This window comes from Tursiops truncatus, chromosome 3 (genome assembly GCF_011762595.2).
Source record: "Tursiops truncatus isolate mTurTru1 chromosome 3, mTurTru1.mat.Y, whole genome shotgun sequence".
In the NCBI taxonomy this organism is placed as follows: Eukaryota; Metazoa; Chordata; class Mammalia; order Artiodactyla; family Delphinidae; genus Tursiops; species Tursiops truncatus.
In genome coordinates this window covers 166,636,626-166,656,712 of record NC_047036.1, presented here as the reverse complement: position 1 = coordinate 166,656,712, position 20,087 = coordinate 166,636,626, and the positions used below count along the sequence as shown (strand labels likewise).

Genomic DNA, 20,087 nt, shown 5'->3' with positions numbered 1-20,087 from the left:
ATCCATCCACCCCCCCCACCATCATCCACCCACTCATCCACCCACCCATTCGTCCACATTGTGAAGTTAGGCTTGCTTTTTAACGCAAAACTTGCTGCCTGCGTGCAAGGGAAGAACACACCATCAGAAGCAGGACCAGACACTCAGTTCTCCGCCATTTCGCGCCTCTTGGGTTTCTGGTGGTGCCGACTCTCTTCCTACGGGATGCCAGCCTCGCTCACATTCCCTGTCCCCACTCGTCATGCCCAACAGGCTCGGTTCCAGCCCTCTCTCCTCTTCCTGGTCATCGGTCTGGAAGCACTGGAACGGGGAGAGGAGACGAGGAACCCCATGGTGCTCTGTGGCTCCACCCACCAACCCCACAGCGGGGGGGGGGGGGGGGGGCAAGCAGATACATGAAGCTGAACAGATCTCTGCTTTCCCATCTGACTTTATTTCACTTTTTTTCTATAAAACTCCTCCATAATTTCACAATTTAACAAAAAGTTTAAAATCCAGGACAGAAACAATCCTGTAACTTATTACAAACACAATTCTCCTTTATTCCTCTTATCCAGGAGTTGGTCTCGGGCCGATGAGTGTCCTAGTTCCTAGTTAGACACATTCTTTGTAAAAACCCTTGTGGGTAAGAAAGGTATTCGATACCTTTTGCTTTCAGGCGTCGGTTTACATTTTCTTCAGGAGATAGCAAAACACCGGGGTTTGCACTGGGGTCAGGGGGCTTAACACTAAACACACGGCAATCACAAAGTGCCAGCCCCTTCCTATGGAAGCGTCCCCAGAGCCCTGGTGGGCCCAGCTGCCGGGCAGCTGGGGGTGGGGTGGGGGGAGCAGCTGGGAATGCCGTGGTCGGGGCCCTGGCTGCCTGGCACGTCCATCAGGTGGTCACATGGCCAGCACTGGGGCCTTCTGGCCAGAGGAGGTAACAGAAATGGGTTGGTGCTTCCAAAGGCCCTGGAAACAGCAGGCAGGGCCAGATGCTGCTGCTGCTGCTACTGCAAAGGGCAGGCCCGAGCGCCCGGCCTTCCTCTAGCTGCCTCAGGGGCAGAGCCTGGCTCCTGAGCAGAGGGCCGCCCGAGTCACAGAGCCGGGAGGGCCTACAACCCCTCCCAGGAGATCCTCCGGAAGGAGAAAGACTGGGGCCCTTGGGCTGAGGCTCCCACCCGCGACCCCCAGCGGCCTCTGTTCACAGAGGGCCAGGCAGCTGCTGCTCTCGGGCCAGTCCTTTCTGTCCAATGTCTTAGAGTTTCCAGAGAAGAGAAGTGCCCCACTTCGGAGTATTGTTGGCCTGCCTGGAGAAGGGGACGGTGGCAGCACGGAGCCTGCCACACAGGCCTGCCCTCTTCCTAATACCTCAAGGCAGTGGGGTTGGGAGAGAATCAGAGCAGATGGCGAGGAGTCACGGCAGTTTCCTCTGAAAGTTCTCGGGCCTTCCCCGAGTCCTGGGATCTCACCAGGAAGGCTGGCGTTCGGGGAAGCCTTGGAGGCGGGGCTCCCGAGGGAGTGTTTGGGGTCTGCCTGACAGACAGACAGAATCGGAGCAGTGACAATGGTCAGGGACCACAGGGAAGGGGAGCGTGGCACGCCCCACGTGGGAATTCACAAACTGGGGGGAGGAGGGACCGTCCGACAGTGCGTGGGAGAGAAGTGAGCCTGGCTCCAGCCCTGGCCTCCTCTCCTGGAGCCGGTGGGGACCAGAGGAGCCTTGAGTCGAGGTCCCCAGCCCCCAGGAGCCCACCACAAGGTGGGCTGACTCTGTGAGGGCGTTCTGGCCGGGAGGGAGGACCTGGCTTGGCCCTTGGAGAGTTTCAGGCGTGCGAGGAGTTGGGTCTCCAGCCCTGGACCGGCGTGAATCGCAGGGGTGGGAGGGCCTGTCGCCGGCCGGGGCCCAGGCACGAGGGGCTGGTTCTGAGTCCTGACGCTCCTCAAAAAACTCCACAAACTATCCCGTCTTATTTGGCAAAAGCTCATTTTTTCCAAAGTTCGAAGACTCGGTCAACAGAAGGAAGAGGATCCTATGGAAGGAGGAAGAGGACGAGCCCCAGGACGCCGACCCAGTCTCAGCCCGCGGCTGGCTGGGGGCCGGGAGGGCGGCTCCTGGAGACGGCGGCGCGCAGTGTTCACCGCCCCGGGAGCGGCAGGAGGCGTCCTCCCTGCACCTGGAGAGGGTGAGCTGGCGCTCCAGCCCGGCCTTCAGCCCGACGCCAAGGGCAGCGGAGACATCGCAACCTACAAGTCCCGCCTTACACCCCCCACCCCCACGTGCACTGCTGCCCTGGAAATGCACACCCGGGAACCGCTCGGTACCTACAGTGCAGACATATATATATAATAGAGAGAGAACTATACAGCACGGAGTCCCAGCACAGTGAGAGCCGACACAGGGCCGTGTCTGGCTGACGCGGAGGACGAGCCGGGCCCGTCCTGGTGCGGCAGGAGCCCTCTGAGGTCCTGGGGCGCGGCGGGGTGTTCCGAACCGTTGGGGGAGGCCGGAGGCAGTGCCCCAGCCTCTCAGAGGGGCCCGGGCAGTGAAGCTGGGCCACACGCCCCACCGAGGAGCGAGGCCCCCACTACAGGGCACGTCTCTTCCCCCTCGGGAGTACACAAGCCACTTTCCAAGGGGGGCCCAGGTGACGGCCCCAGGGTGTCGGGGAGCAGCAGCGCCGGCCTGGGCCCCTCGGCCCCGGGGCTCCCGACGAGGAAAGTGCAGCTGGCCGTGTGGGCCGAGGACAGGGCGGTCACTAAGGCAGTGCTGCGGGCGGGCAAGTTGAGAGAGGAGGGAAGGCGGGGCCCAGACGTGGCCTCCCAGGACCCCGGGGACGCGGCCCGGCACCCGGCCCAGGGTCATGTGGCCACCGCCTCCAGGTAGCTCTGCAGCTTGCGCACGGTGGTCTCATCCAGGGAGAAGAGGTCGAAGTCGAAGGTGGTGTTGGTGACGTTGAAGTGGCCGGTCTCCTCGATCAGGTTCACGATCTGGAGGGTGGTGGCAGGTGGCTTCAGTGTACAGGGCGCTAGGCTGGCGTGGACCCCGCCCCCCACCAGGCCCTCGAGGAGAATGGAGAGTGATTCCCTGGGGCTGCCTAACGGGGTCAGCAGCCCACGGGCCTCAGGGGCACCCCACCCGGGACTCCTCTGAGATGCTTTGCCTTCCGGGGGCCGCGGCGTGGGTGGCTGCATCCAGTACCTGCTGCAGCACGTTGCGCTCCCGCAGCGCCATCAGCCTCCGGTGCAGCTCCACCAACTCGTCAGTGTAGGCCTGGGGGACAGAGAGGCGCTCAGCGCGTGGCCCCGCGTAGCCCTCTGACCACACCCACGTCAGCTCCAGGCTGGTGCTGTCGTAGGCCCTCCCCACTCCCCCAGCCCCAACCTTGTCATAGCCCCCCCCACCCCCGCCCCAGCCCTGCCTTGTCGTAGGCTCCTCCCCACTCCAGCCCCGCCTTGTCACAGGCCCCTCCCCATCCCAGCCCCCTCCCCACTCCAGCCCCCCCCTTGTCGTAGGTCCCCCCACCCCCCAGCCCCCACCTTGTCGTAGGCACCCCTCTTGAGGATCTTCTCGGGCTTGCTGCAGGGCTCCGGGCTCCGGCGGCCTGACGTCTGCAGGGTGACCCCAGGTCTGTGTGAGGGCCAGCCCACACCCCCTTCCCCAGCCCCCAGGGCCACCGCCTTCCCAGGCCCCAGGCCTGCTTGTCCTCCCTCCTCTGGCCCTGGACCCAACTCTAAGGGCAGCCCCTCCTGGGCAGCTGACGATCTCTGGGGCCTGGGGGTGAAATGACCTTCCTCTGCGCCCACCACCCTGAGCCTCAGACGCTTGGAGAAACCCCAGGCCCAACCCTCAGCCGGCCTCTAGGACGCTACCTTGCTGTTGGGTGGGGGCGGCTTCTTGGGTGGAGGGGGCTCCCGGCTGGGTAGGCAGGAGTCGGCACTGTTGTCGCTCTCGCTGTCACTGAAGCTCAACCTGAACGCAGACACGACACCCTGTCAGGCCACCCTGTGCTCAGGGGAGGGGGCCCCACCCTGCGAACAATGCTCTGGGGCTCTGGGACGGACTCGGCCCCTCCCTGGGGCCAGGCCAGCGCCCGGCGCTCCCCCTACAGCTCAGGAGACCCCCTCAGCCAGCTCTAGGCGGTCACTGCCGGCTTAAAAGAAAAGGAAAGAAAGAATGCATCTGAGCTGCCTTCAAAGAGCAAAGAACCCAGAGACAAGCACGCTGGCTCTGAGAGGCTCTGGGATCCCGGCGGGGCTCGCTGCTCACTGCAGGCTCAGAATGCCGGTGCGGTGCGGCACCCTGCAGGACAGTCCCCGCCAGCGGCAGCCTGAGCCCAAAGCCCCGGGAGGGAGGGAGGGTCACAGGTGCCAGTGTGGTGACACCAGACGCCCGCCCCTTGCTGGGCGGGGCCCAGACCCCGAGTCTGCTGAGCCCACCCCACAGTCCTGGGGCCAAGGCTGGCACTTGCGCTGGGCTGGAGGCTGAGAACGCACAGCCATCCCTGAGGTGGGCTCGCTCCCAAGGCCTGGGGGTGTCCAAAGGAGGGGCCTCGGCTTACCCCACTCTGGGGGAAGGCCACACGTCATCTTCCCTGGGCCAGTGCACCTGGGGAAGGGGGAAGGGACCCCTGGCCCGAGCCCGAGAGCAGAGGAACCAGCCCCCACTGTCCCATACGCCTGGGACCAAGGCTGGTCCTCGGGCTGCTGGGCACCGCCTTGCCCCCCTTCTCGGGTGGTGATGGACTCCTCTCCCTGAGCGTCCTGCCCCTCCCTGCCAGGCAGTCACATCCTCCAGCGACGGGAGGAAGGATGCCCCCCGAGGCCCCCAGGCCCACCTCAATGCCTAGGCAGGGCACCGCCCGGTGGGCTCAGAGGTTCCCTTTGCCTCACCCCGGGGAGCCCCCGTCCTGGCCCACCTCCTGGAGGCCCCACGATTACAGCAGGGCCAGGCAGAGCTGCCCCGGTGCGCCCACGCCCACTCCTCCCCTCCGGCCCAGGCACCTGGAGTCCCTTCCTGCGTTCGTCTTGCCAGCAGCCTCCTCGCCTGACGAAGAGTCGTCCTCGTCAGATTCCTCGGACTGCAGGTCCTCCACCATGGAGCGCAGGGGTCCTGGTGAGGGCCGCGAGGAAGGGTTGGAGGGTGGGAGGGGGAGAGAAGGGGGTTCAGGGCTCCACGTGCACCCCAGAGTCCCCTCCACCCCCAGGGCCACATGGAGCTCCTTGACGCCACGACCCCCAAAACACACCCAGGCAAACCCACCTCGGAGGTTCCTCTGGCCCGGTGGGGCCTGCCGCCTATCTCCAAGCACTGCGCCTGTGGCCACCCCCTCCTTAAGAGACCCCTGGCTCCCCCCACCCCTACCTTCCTGGCCCTCCTCACAGGCCTCTGGGCCCTGGCCCAAGACAGGACCGCAGGGCCCCTCCATTGCAAAGGGAAGGAGCAGCCCTCCTCGGCTCCGGCTGCTGGGATCAGAGCTCTGCCTGCAGGCAGGACGAACCAGCCCTGGCTGAGAAGGGCGAGGCGGCCCGCAGCATGGGCCACAGAACACCAGCCCCCCAGCCTGCGCCCCTCCTCGGGCCTGCCCAGCCCTGTGGCAGGCCCCTCCACTGCTCCCGGCCCACCGTCCTCCCCTTTCTCCAGAGACACTCGGTTCCAGTCCCCTACAGACGGCATCTTGGTTTATATTCCTGTTACCAAGGCAACAGAGGGACACAAAGCCCTCAATTACCTTGGTCATGTGATCCCGTGCACGGCAGGTTTCCCCCTCCCTTCCCCGTAGATAAGAACCGTTGGAGAGAGTGTGGGCTTGGAGCACCCCATCCCCCAGCCCCCTCAGGACTGCGTGTCTTTATGTCAGGCCCCCGGACTACGCTCGCCTCCCCCAGCTCTCCCCCACCCTCCAAAAGGGACTGCAGGCCGTGGAGGAAATTCTCAATCCGATCCACCAGAACAGGTGCTTCCAGTGCGAGGGTGGGCAGGGGTCGACGGGCCAGGGGGCCCTATCCACTCTGGGGCAGGAAATGGGTCTGGTGCCGCCTCCCAACAAGTACCCCAGGCGGCCTGCAGGGAAAAGGCAGCACTGCAGGCTGCGGGGGCCTGGGCCGAGTGCTGGCCAGGCACGCGGCAGGAGCGGAGTGCTTGGCTGGGTGGCTGAGGCAGAGGAAGGGACCCTGCGCTGGCCAAGTGAGCCTCCATCTGGGAGGAGCTGGAAAGGAGGCTTCCGGCAAGGGCAGGGCCCAAGTCACAACAGGGCCCTCCACCGCAGACCCACAACGCACAGCTCAAAGCCCTGTCACACAGATGGGGCAAAGCTGAGGGCCCAGGCGACGGACAGCTGGCGGTCGGGTCATCTGTGCCAGTTTTGCTTTTAACACCGGACCCCTGAGCGTCCACACGCCTGTGGACACGGATCTCTAGGGCCCGGTCCAGGCAAACAGCGTATCCTGAAGTGAAACCCTGGGCAAGCTCAGCCCAGGCCCAAGCCTCCCTACCCTCCCTCGCGCCCTGCCCTCGGGTTTTTCTGGCCGTGGCGGCAGCATTCAGACTCAGGGTGTGCTGAAACTCGGGCACGAGCAAGCCCACATCGGGAGATTCCTTGTGAACCCCTGGACTCCATACCAGACCCAGTGCCCCACTGGCCTCCGGGAAGGTCAGGGGGCTGCTCCCAGAGCAGTGAGCCTTTCCACCGGAAACCAGCCCCATGCGTCCCCACCCCGGCTCTCTCCTTTCCCAGCACGCACCTTGACTGTGGTTCTGAGATGGCTCAAAATCCGAATCTGAACTGGAGTCGGAGCTGGAGCTGGAGTTGGATGGGCTCGACTGGGCGGACTTCACCCCACGGCAGCGCAGGCGGGGGGCAGCAGGGAGAGAGGACAACAGTCATCTTTCAGTCCAAAGAAAAGGAGCCCTCCGGTGGCAGGGACAGCCAGGCAGGACGCCCCAGATACGCACTCCAAAGGCCGCCAAGGCGCCAGGCCCCGGCACCCGAGACCCTGATCCCATCCCACCTCCTCCCCCAGCCCCAGGATGCCGCCGGTGTGCATTCAAAATGCAACCAATGACCTTTCTTTTCCCACTGAGGGACGGTAAATCTCCAGCCACGCCTGGTGCTCCCACCTGCCTGCGCAGGAGGACGGGGCCGAGGCAAGCTCTCGCCGCAGGGGGATTGGAGGCGGCGGCAGGCGACTGTGGCTGCTCTCACGTGTGGGCCCTACCCTCCTCCGGCGAGACCACAGCTGGCTGGTGTGCGCTGCGGCACTGCGGCCAACAGCTGGAAGGTCCGAACAGGAAAGGTGGGTGCGTTCTCATCCTGCCCCTCATTTCCTCAGTCTGTCCTGAGGCTGAGTAGCGACAACAAGCTGTCTCCCTGTCACTGGGTGCCCCTGAGGTGATGATGAGTGAGTGTGTGGGCAAGTGACAAGCACTTGAGGACACAGTGGACTCACAGCTGGCCCCACTGCACCCAGAGCCGGTCACATCCCCCTTCTCCTCTTCCTTTAGCCCTGACTTGGCCACCAGGGGGCAGTAAAAGCCCAAACTAGGAGCCCAGGCCCTAGGATACTAAGGCGTAAGTAGCGTGGGGCAGCACCTCCCACTTGAGAGGCCCGCGTGGGGAAGGGGCTGAGCCAGAACTGGGTGGCGTCTGCTCTGGGCCCTCAGGAGAAACCAACAGGCTGCTGCACAGGTATGCGCAGCAGAGTGATAAGCCCAGGGCTGGGGGCTGGGCCAGACTGGGCTCCAGTGGGCAGTCCATGGCTCAGAAAGCCTGCCAGCCCAGGGCGCCCAGACGCCGTCCAGCCTTCTGTCCTCGGGGACTGTCTGGGGGAGCTGAGCAGCCTGAGCACCTGGAAGGGGCCAGGAGACAGGCGGAGGAACCCAGCAGTGTCTCCTCAATCCTGGCACGTGCCACAGGAGAGGAGACCCCAGGAGAGGAGCCCCTCCCGCTGGCCCGTGGGCTGAGGGCAGCCCCTGCTCCCGGAAGGAGACCCGGGAAGGCTCAGGTCTTTCCTCAGCAGACTCAGAGAAGGATCCCACTGCCTGGGCACAGAATGCTTCCCAGCTGAAGAGCTGAGGGCTCCCTCCTCTGGGGTCCGCCACCGCCCAGCCTGACCCGCTCTGGGCCCTCCCAGCACGCCCCTGCCAACGTCCCCGACTTGCTACCTTCACACGGGCCAGTGGTGTGCCCTGAGGAACCCTCCCCGGGAAACCAGCCTAGACTGCCATCAACCACTGTCCACTGGGTGGGTACCACTCAGACCAGTGTGTGACCCTCCCCACCCCCAAAAACGGGCCTGGAGCCACATGGTCCCCCCTGCATGCATATCCCTCAGTTCTTATTCTGGCTCGGAGGTCCTGGCTTCTGACCTTGGCTTTCTCACCAACCGGCCAAGGCAGCCCGTGGTTTTAAGCCTCAGTTTCCCCATCTGTAAAAGAGCTGCCCTGCTGGCCTCTGCTAAGCACACGGAGGTCGATGCCGATTGCGCTTCCGACCTCTGGGGCAGGGAATTCGGACAGAGCTCCGGGGCAGGGAAGACCTGGCTGGGAGGCCACCAGCACGCAGGCTCGGGCCAACAGGCTCAGGAAGGTCCAGGGCAGGGCAGCACCTGCTCTGTCCTGACGTCCCAGGCCAGGTGGGCTTCTCAGCCACACTCGTCCCCTTTCCTTCCACATGAATCCAATAGGCGGGGTGTGGAGGGGAGGGGGGAATCGGGAAGTGGTTTCAGCCCCAAGAGCCTAATGGTTCCTGGGGGTCACAAAAGCCCTCGAGGGGCTGCTGACGTGTCCTGGGGCTCAGGCTACACAGGGCGTCCGGAAGGAGGGTGGAGGGCCTGCTGTGCTCCCAGTGCTCCAGGGCCTGTGACTGAAAGGGACTGAGTGTCAGGAACCCCACAGCCAAGGAGACCCCAGAGGAGCAGCCAGAGGAGAGCCAGAGGAGCTGGGGGGCTTGGCCCGGGACTCAGACAAGGAGCTGCCTGGCCCCTCTGAGGGCCGAGGGGGAGGAGGAGACTTGGGCTCCACGCAGCGGTCAGAGCTTTCCGGCAGTGGCGCCCACTCGGCCTCCAGCGTGGGACGGCCGGAGACAGGCAAGGGCAGCTGGGGAGGCCCGGGTCTGGAAGGCCGTCTCGCCCCCTTCGCCATGGCCACGTGTGCCTCGCCAGGTCCCAGGGTCAGGACATGTGAGTCACTGTCCAGCAGCCCTAGAGATCCCCCGGGCATGCTGACGGCCCAGACTCGCCGTTCAGAAGTCTCTCGGCGCGTGGGATGCGCCTCTTCAGCCAGGAGAAAGCCCTGGGCTTCCTTGAGCGATTCCAGCCTCAGGGCCGCGGTGGCCAAGGCCACAGACACTGGACACCCAGCCAGCCCCACCCCCCCGCACGGAGCAGGTGGAGGGAGCTGCCCACAGTGGCACGGGTGCTCACAACAATCACAGCAGGACGTCAGGGTGGACACCCACGGCCAGGGCGCCAACATTCAGCCGGGGAGGCAGGGCTCAGGGAGGCCTCCACCTCTTCCCTACACAGGGGCACCAGCCTTGGGCACAGGAAGGTCTCTCTGGAAGCACCTGAGGCGGACAGGAGGGAAGCGCACCAGACCAGAGCTCCGGGTCTGAGCAGATGGAAGAGAAAGATGCTAGATGGGGCGCTATGAAGCACCCAAAGAACCTCCGGCAACCGAGAGGTGGCTGGGAGGGCCCTGGACTCCCAGGAGTCTCCAAGTAAGAGAGACGTTCCAGGGTCCTGCCATCCTCAGGTTCATTGGCAGACAGTCTCCCGGGCGCAAGAAGCGCTGGGCATGTGACATCACCAGCCCTGTGTGTGTCCCTAATTGTGGGGATGCACTGTTACCCATGAGCCAAACTGTCACCCCCAGCCACCTCCAACGAGGTGCCCCTGGAAGCCGCACGCTCACGACATCGGTGCTACTGACACAAACCACCTCTGGCTTCACCTCTGGGAACCACCTGCAAAGTCCCAGTGGCTCTCTGAGCAGCAATGCTGGAGACAAAGCTTCTGCCATTGAGAGTGAATAAGAGTCTGGGAACTACAAAAGGCCACTGAGGGCTTCCCCGGTGGCGCAGTGGTTAAGAATCCGCCTGCCAATGCAGGGGACACAGGTTCGAGCCCTGGTCCGGGAAGATCCCACACGCCGCGGAGCGGCTAAGCCCGTGCGCCACAACTACTGAGCCTGCGCTCTAGAGCCTTCGAGCCACAGCTACTGAAGCCTGCGTGCCCAGAGCCCGTGCTCCAGAACAAGAGAAGCCGCCGCAATGAGAAGCCCGCGCACAGCAACGAAGGCCCAATGCAGCCGTAAATAAATAATTAATTTTTAAAAAAAGGCCACTGAGGGCTGGGGCTGGTGATACAGGTGAGGGGGTCAATCGCTCACTCATCCATCCGTCCATCCAACTATGTATCCATCCATCCATCCCTCCAAGTCCCTGTTCGCTGAGTACCAGAGGCCAAACAGCATGCAGAAATGACATAGCCCTCCAAGGCCCAGAGAGGTTTGGCTACCCAGTCAACAATCTGGCCCCTAGCTCCTTTGTGACTCAAGCCGTCTCTGATGGTGACATTCAGAGCCGCATGGAAATGCTGCTGCAGGAAAAACCCAGAACCTCTGGCTCCCGGACCCAGAGAGTGGGATGAAAACACACAGGGACACCACATCACGAGTGGAGGGAGGGGGTGCCCTGGCTGACCGAGCCTGCGGCAGCCGGGTAAAGACTCCATGGTGAGACACAATCGCCCACTCTGACCCCAAAGCGGCCAGTGAGACTCCGGCCCACACAGGGGGCAGCCCGAGAAGAGCTGTGAACGCAGGTACCAGTATCACGCTGAACTGGGACCCTTCATCCCAAGCACCGTCCACACAGATCTTGCGAGGCGGTTTCGTCACCCCCAACGTAAGGGGAAACTGAGGTCTGGCAAGGCAGAGGCTGCCCAAAGCTACATGGAGCAAGTGGGCGCCCAGCCTCCTTGTAACCTCTGGGCGGCTCAGAGCCTGCAGAGAGAGGATGAGGGTGGGGTGTGGGAAGGGGAGAAGGGCGGGGGAAGGAGCCACCTCACCTCGGTCTTGAAGGAGGCCTCGTCCTCCGAGTTGGACTCCTCCGCCTCCGGAGGCTTTTTGATCTCCCTGGGCTCGTTCTCAGGCTTGACCTTCTCCGCTTTGGCACCGCCCTTGTCCTTGGCCGGCTTTTTGTCCGAGAAGGAGGAAGATGAGGTGCGGGGTGAGGTGCTCGGGGCGCTCCTGGACCCCTTGGAGCTGCTCTTCTTCTGCTTTTTGGCGCTGGGCTTGGGTGAGTCGGCGGCGGCCGGCCGCTTGCTGGAAGACTTGGGCGGGGGCGGCGGCGGGGGCCCGCCTTTGGGGGACATGCTCTCCAGTTTGGTCTCCTTCAGGGCCATCTTGGGCTCCTTGAATGCGGCCTTGGGCGGCGGGGCCTTGTCCTCCTTGGGCGGCCGGCCCTCGCCCAGCTTCCGCGCGGCGTCCTTGGCGCTCCTGGCCTGCTCGCGCTCCGGCTCCTTGCAGGCGCCCCTGCTCTCTGAGTCCTTGCGCGGCCGCTCCCGGTGCTCCTTGGTCGTCTTGTGGGCCTTGCAGGCCTTGCCGCTCTCCCTGCTGGCGTCCTGCAATGCCGGGCAGGAGGGGGACACAGTCAAATGGCATCTCGGGGCCGCCCTGCTCCGCCTCCCACGACCCCTACAAAGTATAATCCACCTGATTCAGACTCAGCTAGAGAAAATCTTCCATAAAGCGAAAAAGTAAGGCAGCAGGTGAGAGTTTTAAATGGAGCTGTCCCTTTAAACTACTAGGAAGTGTCAGCAGGTCCCAGGCGGCTGCAGGCTAAGACTCCCCTGAGGGATTCAAGAAGAGTACACGGTGAGTCAGATACAGACAGGCAAGCCACACCGACCCACTCCCGCTCCAGCGCCTTGCAGCTTCCCGCGGGGCTGCTGCGGCGCGGGGGCTGGGGGCGCCAGCAGGCGGGGCCTCTCCTCTGTCCCCACCAGAGCCAGGTGCCTCCCCAGGTCGCCCCCACCCTGCCTGTAAGGCCCGGCTCCGGCCCGGCCCCAATGCATGCCAGCACCGCAGCTCTTTGATCGCCCTTTAATCTCCACATTGAGCATTAACTGAGCGCCTGCCAGGTTCCCAGGCACTGTGCATGACTAACGGCTCCTAGACGTATCCCGGAACCCAAGCCGCCTGGGCAGCTTTTCTAAACCATGTGCAATGCCTCAACCTCCGCCTCGGAAACCGAGGGTTGAGGGTGGAGCCTGGACTCTGGCATTGATGAGCCAGGTCAGGGGGGCTCCCACCGGCAACAGAGGCAGTGAGCGGCCCTGCACCGGGCCGCCGGGAAGGCGGGCTGGTGGCCTCCAAGCCTGCACGCCTGCGCTCCCTCTGAGCAGGAGCAAGACCACCTACCTCACCAGGCGACAGTGCAGGGTGGGCAGGGCGGAGAGGGCGGACAGCGAGTGCACAGTCACCCCGCCCCCAGGCAGGAGCCCCGTCTGACACCTTGGCGGGCCTGCTCCTCGCCAACACCGTGTACACCGCATCACCACCTCGCCGCACAGCCAGGGCTGCGGGACAGGTGCCCGCTGCCGTCCGCTGCCAGGATTCTGCCCCCAACTCTGTGGGACAGGTGCACGGCTGGGCACCACCAGCAGCTAGACCACAGGGGCCCACCTGGGCGGGGCCCCCAAAGCAGCCTCCCTCTACCAGCTCACCCCAAGTGCTGAAGGGACGGGCGAGCCAGGTGAACACCCAGCAGCTGGGCCTCTGCTTCCTGCGCTCACAGTCTCCAAGGGTCCAGCGACAGAAGCCTCCCAGCAAAGAGCCACAGGGAAAGACGGCACCGCCTAGAACCACCTCTGACCTACTGGAGTCCCCGTTTTCTTGCGGATCCACTACCCACACCAGTGCCAAAGGTTCAGGGCCAGCCCCATGTGGCCATGGGCTCCTGCCACCTCCCTGGAGAGAAGTCGGCCCTGTGCCCTGGCCCCGGCCGTCACGTCACCACGGCAGCAGGAAGGGGTGCTCACACCACGAGCACCCCTTTAGAAGCCTGTGTAAAGGGGCACCCCTGGGAGGCTGCTGTGTGGAATGGGGCCAGTCTCTGGGGGCTCCACTCTCCAGCACGCTGTCCCCCCAAGGAGGGAGGCAAGAAGCAGAGACCTCCCACACCATCCTGGCCTCTTCCTGCAGCGCCCATGAGCCCGCCTGGGCCGCACAGTCCCAGCCCCGAGAGGTGCAGCGGAGCACCCCTGATGGGCACGACTGCCGACGGCCCCCTGCCCAGAGCGGCAGAGCCTCCCCGCTGTCCAGGGCCTGCCCAACTAGCAGGGGCCTCGGAGCGGCGGCTCTTCACCCGGAGCGCTGTACGGGCACCCAAGAGCACAGGCCCTCTGAAGTCACACACTACGTCTGTAGCATAATGTAGACGTTCCTGGGGCAAAGCTCCACTGCAGTCATGTTCTCAAAGCTGTCGAGGACCCAAAATGATTAAGAACCAAGTGTTAGAGAAAAGCCCACCAGGCCGACTGGCTGACATCAGACAAGGAGAGGCAGGGCGCCCTGAAGCTATAGGCGCACGAGTCCAGGGGGCGGCGGGACCAAAGGGAACAGCCACCTGCACAGTGAGCCTTCAGGGGGTCCCGGTCCTCTCCTAGGAGGCTCCACTTCCTGCCTGCCAAGCTACCCTCCGGGGGTCTGTGGGAAGAAACAGAACCACAGGGACCAATCCACCTGGGGCTGCAACAGCCAGACTCTCCAGCGGCCCCAAGGCCCTACAAGGACCACGCCCCTCCCTCCTGGCCCTTCTGCCTGGAGCATGCGGTCCAGCCAGTCAGCCTCTGCAGGTCCAGGCAGTGGAGAATCCGTCTGGGGGAAAGAGCCGGTGCTTCCTCAGCTGGAAGAAGAGGCCGATGACTCAGAGGCAGGACTGTGACAATGGGCAGAGGGGGTCTGTCAGACAGCCATCAGCAGAAACCTTCGCAGGGACCCCCTATGTCACAGCGTTCAGGGGCTGCAGAAAGATGCTGGACCGGGAGGGGTGAAGAGGAAGGACCCTACCTGCAGGCCGCCCAAGCCTCGCAGATACACCCACTGGCTTGGGGGGGTCCCAGGGGTTTCAAAGACCTCAGCAAGAGATGCCACCAGCACCCCCAGCAGACGTAGCTCTGTCGGGCACTGGAGTGTCCTCACCACCTGGGAGGGGGCACTTCTCAGGTGACTTGCAAGCAACAGGTACAGAAGAGATGGCAGTTCCCACTCTTCCTATTTTGCACCGACTTCCGAAAAACCGTGGGTGGCTCGGAGAAGCTGCCAAGATCGTTAGCAAGAATTTTTCTTCAAGTCCCGTGAGGTTCAGGGAAAGACCTAGGAGTCCTGTGAGGGGAAGACCCTGGAGCCGCACTCTGTACTTGAAGACTCTGGCCTCACGCGTCCAGAGGGCTTAAGTCAGACAGATCTGAGGATTTCAGAGACCTAGTGGCCTTGTGGAAAGTGCCAGAAAGACCTTGCCTGGCTGACGTGGCCCTCCTCCAAGGTTGCTGATGAGCATAAGGCTGTAAGACGGCCCAAGAGTTCAACCTGTCCACCTCAACCAGGCCCCCGACACCCGATAGGGAGTGAAGCAAGAAAACTGCCAAGATGAGAAATGGATACACTTGCAGGGTTGGTGGCGAACGACTAGCAGCTGCCCTGAGAGCCAGGCAGAGCTTGGCCTCGGGGACACAGCTGTGTAGGTGGCTGCAGCGTAGGACACATGCCCACAAGCTTCCAGGTCCACTGCGGGACCAGCCCGAGGGCTCCGGAGGCTACTCCGGGACAGCTGAGAGAGAGAGGTGTCGGGAGGGCAGAGTGCCACCTGCCTGGCTGGCCGAGAGAAGACGAGGAAACGTTTCTTCTTGAGGCGAAACAGCTGGCTCCGCCACATGGTTCCACCCGGCCCTTCCCCCAGGCGAGCTCTCTCTGCCCAGAGCTGCTGCCAAAGAAGGAAGCGGAGCCTGGAGCAGCCGCGGGAGGGAGCGCCAGCCCCTACGGATGGGGAGTGCCAGTAACGCCCAGGAGGCAGCGGTGGACACGCTCTGTCCACGGCCCCCAGCCACGCCAGCCTCTTGGGGTTCTGTCCGAGTGGCCCTAGGCCCTCAGACTCGGTGGACGGGAGAACGGGGCAGGCTCTCTGGCCTCAAGAGGAAAGGGGGAAGAACCTGCGATCATTTGGCTGTCTGAGCAGTTCAGGAGGGCAAGCCTCCTGATGAAGGGGCAGAGCAGCCGGGCGGAGCACAGAGATGTGCTCCGAGAGAGGATGCCAAGGGAGCGAGTCCGGGGACGGAAGGTCCAGCTCTGCGGAGGGGCGCCCTGAGCCCAGGCCCCGCCACTGGGCCCCAGCGCTCCCACATGACTGGGCCTTCCGCCTCACTAACCTTGGAGCCGTGGGACGGTTTGGTCTTCTTGGGGTCAGAGAAGGCAGAGAGTGGAATTGTGGGTAACATGGGGTAGTCGGGGCTGGGCCTGGACACCGTTTCTGCTCCTTCGGGCATTACCATCACCTAGTGATAAAGAAGAGACAGATGTTATCAACGAGCAAGGAGGCAGGCTGGAAATTCGATCGGCAAGAGGAAGCCGGCCTGCGGAGCTTCCCTCCGGGAGGGGCCGAGTGCCGAGCGCTGGAGCCAAGCGGGGCCGGGCAGAGAGCGAAGAGAAGCCGGTCCCAGGATGGCTGGGCGCGGTGGGCCGGGCCGGCCGAGAAGACGCGGAGCTGTGGCCAAAGCTGCCCCACACGCGGCGGTGCAGACAGACCAGAAGCACGGTTGGCATGGGCGGGAAGCCGGCCGGACACCCAGAGCAGGCAGCTGCGGCGGAGGGGGCAACCTCTGCGGGATGTGTGTGCCCGATGTCCTCCTCCACCGTGAGGCGGGCGGGGTGGACAGACAGGGAGAGTGCGGCCAGGCCAGAGGAGAGCTGCGTGGGGTGGGCGCGGGGGGTTGGGGGGAGGGCCCAGAGGAGGGAGGGTCCAGGGTCCTGCTAGGAGGTGCACGGGGAAACACCTGCCCGGCTCCAGCCAGGCTCCCGAGGCCCCGGCTGAAGGGGGAGAAGGCGGCGGGCAAGTCCTCGAAATACTGACACCGCAAATTGACCCTAGTAGCAGTCAGCGCTCAGAGGGAGCCTTCCAGACGCTGATGAGACAGAACAAAAGAATAAAGCGCACACACACAGAAAGAAGCAAGCATTTAGCCTGGTAGAACAGCCCCACGAGTAACCCTAAAAGCATGGGATTCCCCGAGGAACCAGCGTTTCACCTGGGGGGGGCCAAGGTCACGCCTGGCTGCGGGGACGCCGGGTTGAAAGGAGGGCGGTGGAGCCCCTTGCCCTCCAAGCCCTGCAGCGGAGCCCGAGGCGGTGCTGCTCACGGGAGCCTGTCCGACCACCACGCTCTGAACCAGACACCCAGAAGCCGCCTGCCCCACCAGGCCCGGGATCACGCTGTTGGCGACCCGCACACTCCACGCCACAGGGAAGCAACGGAGAGCACAGCCCAGGAGAACGGCGGGGCCACGGGATGCCTTAGTGCGTCCACCCACAGACCTTTTTCTTCTACTTTCGCTGCAACTTCTCTCCCTTCAAATGAAGGTCCCCAACCAACCCTATCCCAGGACAACGCGTGGAGGCCTCCCGTGTCGCTGCCTGTCTGTGACAGCCCTTTGGGGCACATGGCTCCACGGGGACCCGTCTCACCCCTGGCCTCTGAAGGAGCCTCTACCTCTGCGCAGCTCAACTGCCGACGGGGCAAAGGATGAGACACAAGCTGAGGGGCCGGGCAACCGCCTGGCACAGCGGGAAGCAGCTCAGGTCACCGCTGATGGTGTCTGAGCCTCACGCGAGGAGCGACAGGGCTCAGGCAACCCCGGGAGAAGGGGCCGCACAGAAAGCAGTCCTCGTGGGCTCACCGACGGCCCGCTCCTCCTGCGCTGGCCTCCTGCGCTTCCAGCGCCGACATCAATGTCAATGCAGGCAGGCTCCGGGCCCATCCGCCACGGGATGGCAAAGGCAGCGCCACTGGGACCCAGAGCCCCAGAATGGCAAACAGGGACCAGGACTCAGGGCTCGGGAGCCACCGTCCCATAAAGGTCTCGGGCAGCTCCTAGGACCAGAAAGCACTGCCCTGCCATCAGCCTGGGGCGTGAAGCCCGCAGCCCCAAAGGGCGACAAAGTTCCTGACCAGCCAACCGGCTCTCCAGGCAGCCCCAAAGGGCCAGAACAGCAGCCAGCAGAGACCACAGGGTGGCAGCTCGCGGGCCTCCCTCCCTCCCTCCCAAACTGCAGGCCGCGCCTGCCCTCCCCACCTCCCTCCCCCGCCCCTGCGCACCTCCTCCTCCCTGCCCTCCAGTTTTATGTGTTTAGATGATGCTCACTGAACCTGCATCTCCTCAGAGCAAAGAAAACATCTTTTTTTTTTTTAAATTTCAAAACGTTTTAGTTTTTAAAAAATAAAATAAATGACTATAAATGATACAACCAGTTTTCCCATGTGACTCTAAAGGTTAAAAAAAAAAAACTTTACGTGGGGAGCCAAGGTCTCGGTGCCTGGGTCCTGGGACTCTGAGAGGCCCGTGGACGCTCTGTGTGTCTGTCTCCCAAAGAGAGGTGACCGTGAAAGCTTTGGGGGAACACCCGGGAACACCTCGGGAAATACTTTGGAAAATATTTGGCAGCGAAAATAAGGTAGAGAAGCAGAGCTGGGGGAGGACCGCTGAACCCAGCAAACTCAGGGCCAACATCTGTGTAAGCTGACGCTGCACCTCCCGGCTCTGTGACTGGACTCCGTCAGCCATCATGTGCTAGATTAGAATCGCACGTTAATCTTTTGCTAGGAATACAGCGTAACTTAATCACGTATTCTGCGATGAATACGTGATTGCTTTCATATTATTAAAAAAGTTTATAGAAAGACCCAACTGAATTAAGTGAACAGGAAGGGACTGCTCCCCAGAGCCAAAGAAACCCAAGCCAAGCGCCCTGCACGCACTGGGGAGGTGCGCCTGCCTCGACGACACACACGTGCGCACACACAGGCTCTCGCGCCCCCAGCCCGACTCCCCCATCCCAGGCTCGGGATGTCCGTGTGCTCAGTCCACCGCCCTCGGCGCAGTCCAGTCCTCCTCCACGACCGAGCACCCGACCCAGCTCTCCAAAGGCCTTGCCACGTGCAGGGGGATCACTGGCCACACAACTTGCTACGGAGACCTAAGTTCTGAGAGCCTGTGTCACCAGGACAAAACCGCCAGGAGCGCGCATCAGCAGGGAGCCCCTACAGAGCCGGGGCTGCTCCCCCCCACCCCCCATGACACGCCCCCGCGAGGCCTTGCTGATCTGGTTAAAACTGGCTCCGGCTCCAAGCTGACAGATTGGCCTCGCGCCCATGCCTGCCCCCTCCCCCCACCCCGCCCCACCTCCATGGAGGACAGTGCTAATTGCCCACAGCCAACAAGAAGCTACAGGGTAACTAGAGACTAGTTAGTCACTCGCAGCGGACAACACCCTAGCGCAGACTCAGGGCGCCTGGGTCCCATCCAAAGCTGCTGGGCGCCACCCGTGCAACCTGCCCCTCTGGGTCTTGGGTGCCCAACCACACGCTGGAGAGCCCCGGGTGCCCCCAGCACCAGGGCCGCCCAGCGCTGGGGGCCATGTTGGGGCACGTGGAGCGGCACACTCACCCCGCCGGCCATCAGCAGCTTGTACCGGAACTCCACGGTGGGGTTGTTGAAGGTGAGTTTCTCACAGCGCAGGTGGTTGACGGGCGGGTTGCCCTCCAGGTTCAGGAACAGGTCGTAGGTGAAGCAAACCTTCCTTGGCTCCTCCTTAAACAGAGAAAACAAAAGGAAGTCTACTCAGAGGGCTGGGCAGGAGGCTGCAGGGCAGCCGCGGACCAGGCGGAGGCACTCCTTGCCGCCGGGCCTGCCCCCCGTCCCCTCGGACCCTCATCTGCTTCTCTGTGTGTGTGTGTGCCTCCCCATCGCTCCGCCCATGCAAAATAAATCAACTTACTATTTGCGGAGCGGCAAAGCAGGCACCACGACAGAAATAAAGATCATCAGGATGATATTCTCAGCTGGTTAATGAAGCAGTCCTGCCGATGGTGTGCGGAGTCCCGCACACACAATCCCCCTCAACCCTCAGGGCTCGGCCCATGGACGGGGAGGACGACGCTCCAAGACACACAGCTGCTCAGCGACAATGCTGAGACCGGACCCCAGGCTCTAGGACCAGGATCCTGCAGCCTCAACCCCCGGCCCCTTTCCTGGAAGGGAAATTTCTCCAAAGACATACAGGCGGCCAATAAGCCCACGAAAAGATGCTCAACACCATTAACCGCTAGGGAAGTACAAATCAAAACCACAAAATACTGCCTCACACCCACTAGGACGGCAATTATTTTAAAAAAGGAAAATAACAAGCCTTGGCAAGGATGTGGAGAAACCAGAATCCTGGTGCACTGCTAGCAGGAAGGTAAAATGGTGGTCCCTCTGGAAAAGTGTATGAAAGTTCCTCAGAATGCTGAATACAGAGTAACTGCATGACCCACATATCCCCCCTAGATGTATACCCCAAAGAAATGAAAATACACATTCACATAAAAACTTGTACGCCTGGGCTTCCCTGGTGGCGCAGTGGTTGAGAGTCCGCCTGCCGATGCAGGGGACACGGGTTCGTGCCCCGGTCCGGGAAGATCCCACATGCCGCGGAGCGGCTGGGCCCGTGAGCCATGGCCGCTGAGCCTGCACGTCCGGAGCCTGTGCTCCGCAACGGGAGAGGCCACAGCAGTGAGAGGCCCGCGTAACGCAAAAAAAAAAAAGCAAAAAAAACCAAAAAACTTGTACGCCTATATCCACAGCAGCATCACTCACAATAGTCAAAAAGCAGAAACAAACCCAAGTGTCCATCAACAGGTGAATGGATAAACATATTGTGGTCCATCCATGTAACAGAATGGTATCCAGCCACAAAAAGGAATGAAGCACTGACACGTTACCACGTGGATGAACCTCAAAAACACGATGCTCAGTGAGAGAAGCCAGACACAAAAGGCCGTGCAGTGTGT

The 20,087-nt window shown here is 62.8% G+C and overlaps 1 protein-coding gene across 2 annotated transcripts in view; it reads right to left on the bottom strand.

The window, feature by feature from the left end:
• Positions 1-414: 414 nt before the first annotated feature.
• MLLT1 (MLLT1 super elongation complex subunit) overlaps positions 415-20,087 on the bottom strand; it is a 65,043-nt gene continuing 45,370 nt past the window's right edge. Inside the window, exons 4-12 of one of the 2 annotated variants that reach the window (XM_033854559.2) lie at positions 18,703-18,846; positions 15,412-15,537; positions 11,053-11,607; positions 6,727-6,814; positions 4,987-5,095; positions 3,856-3,955; positions 3,523-3,594; positions 3,185-3,256; positions 415-2,973 (exon numbers count right to left, since the gene is read on the bottom strand). In XM_033854559.2, the coding sequence (XP_033710450.1) occupies positions 2,845-2,973; positions 3,185-3,256; positions 3,523-3,594; positions 3,856-3,955; positions 4,987-5,095; positions 6,727-6,814; positions 11,053-11,607; positions 15,412-15,537; positions 18,703-18,846 (1,395 nt within the window). In that variant the 3' untranslated portion in view covers positions 415-2,844. The remainder of the gene's footprint in view (positions 2,974-3,184; positions 3,257-3,522; positions 3,595-3,855; positions 3,956-4,986; positions 5,096-6,726; positions 6,815-11,052; positions 11,608-15,411; positions 15,538-18,702; positions 18,847-20,087) is intronic. The other variant, XM_033854558.2, reaches the window with a different exon arrangement.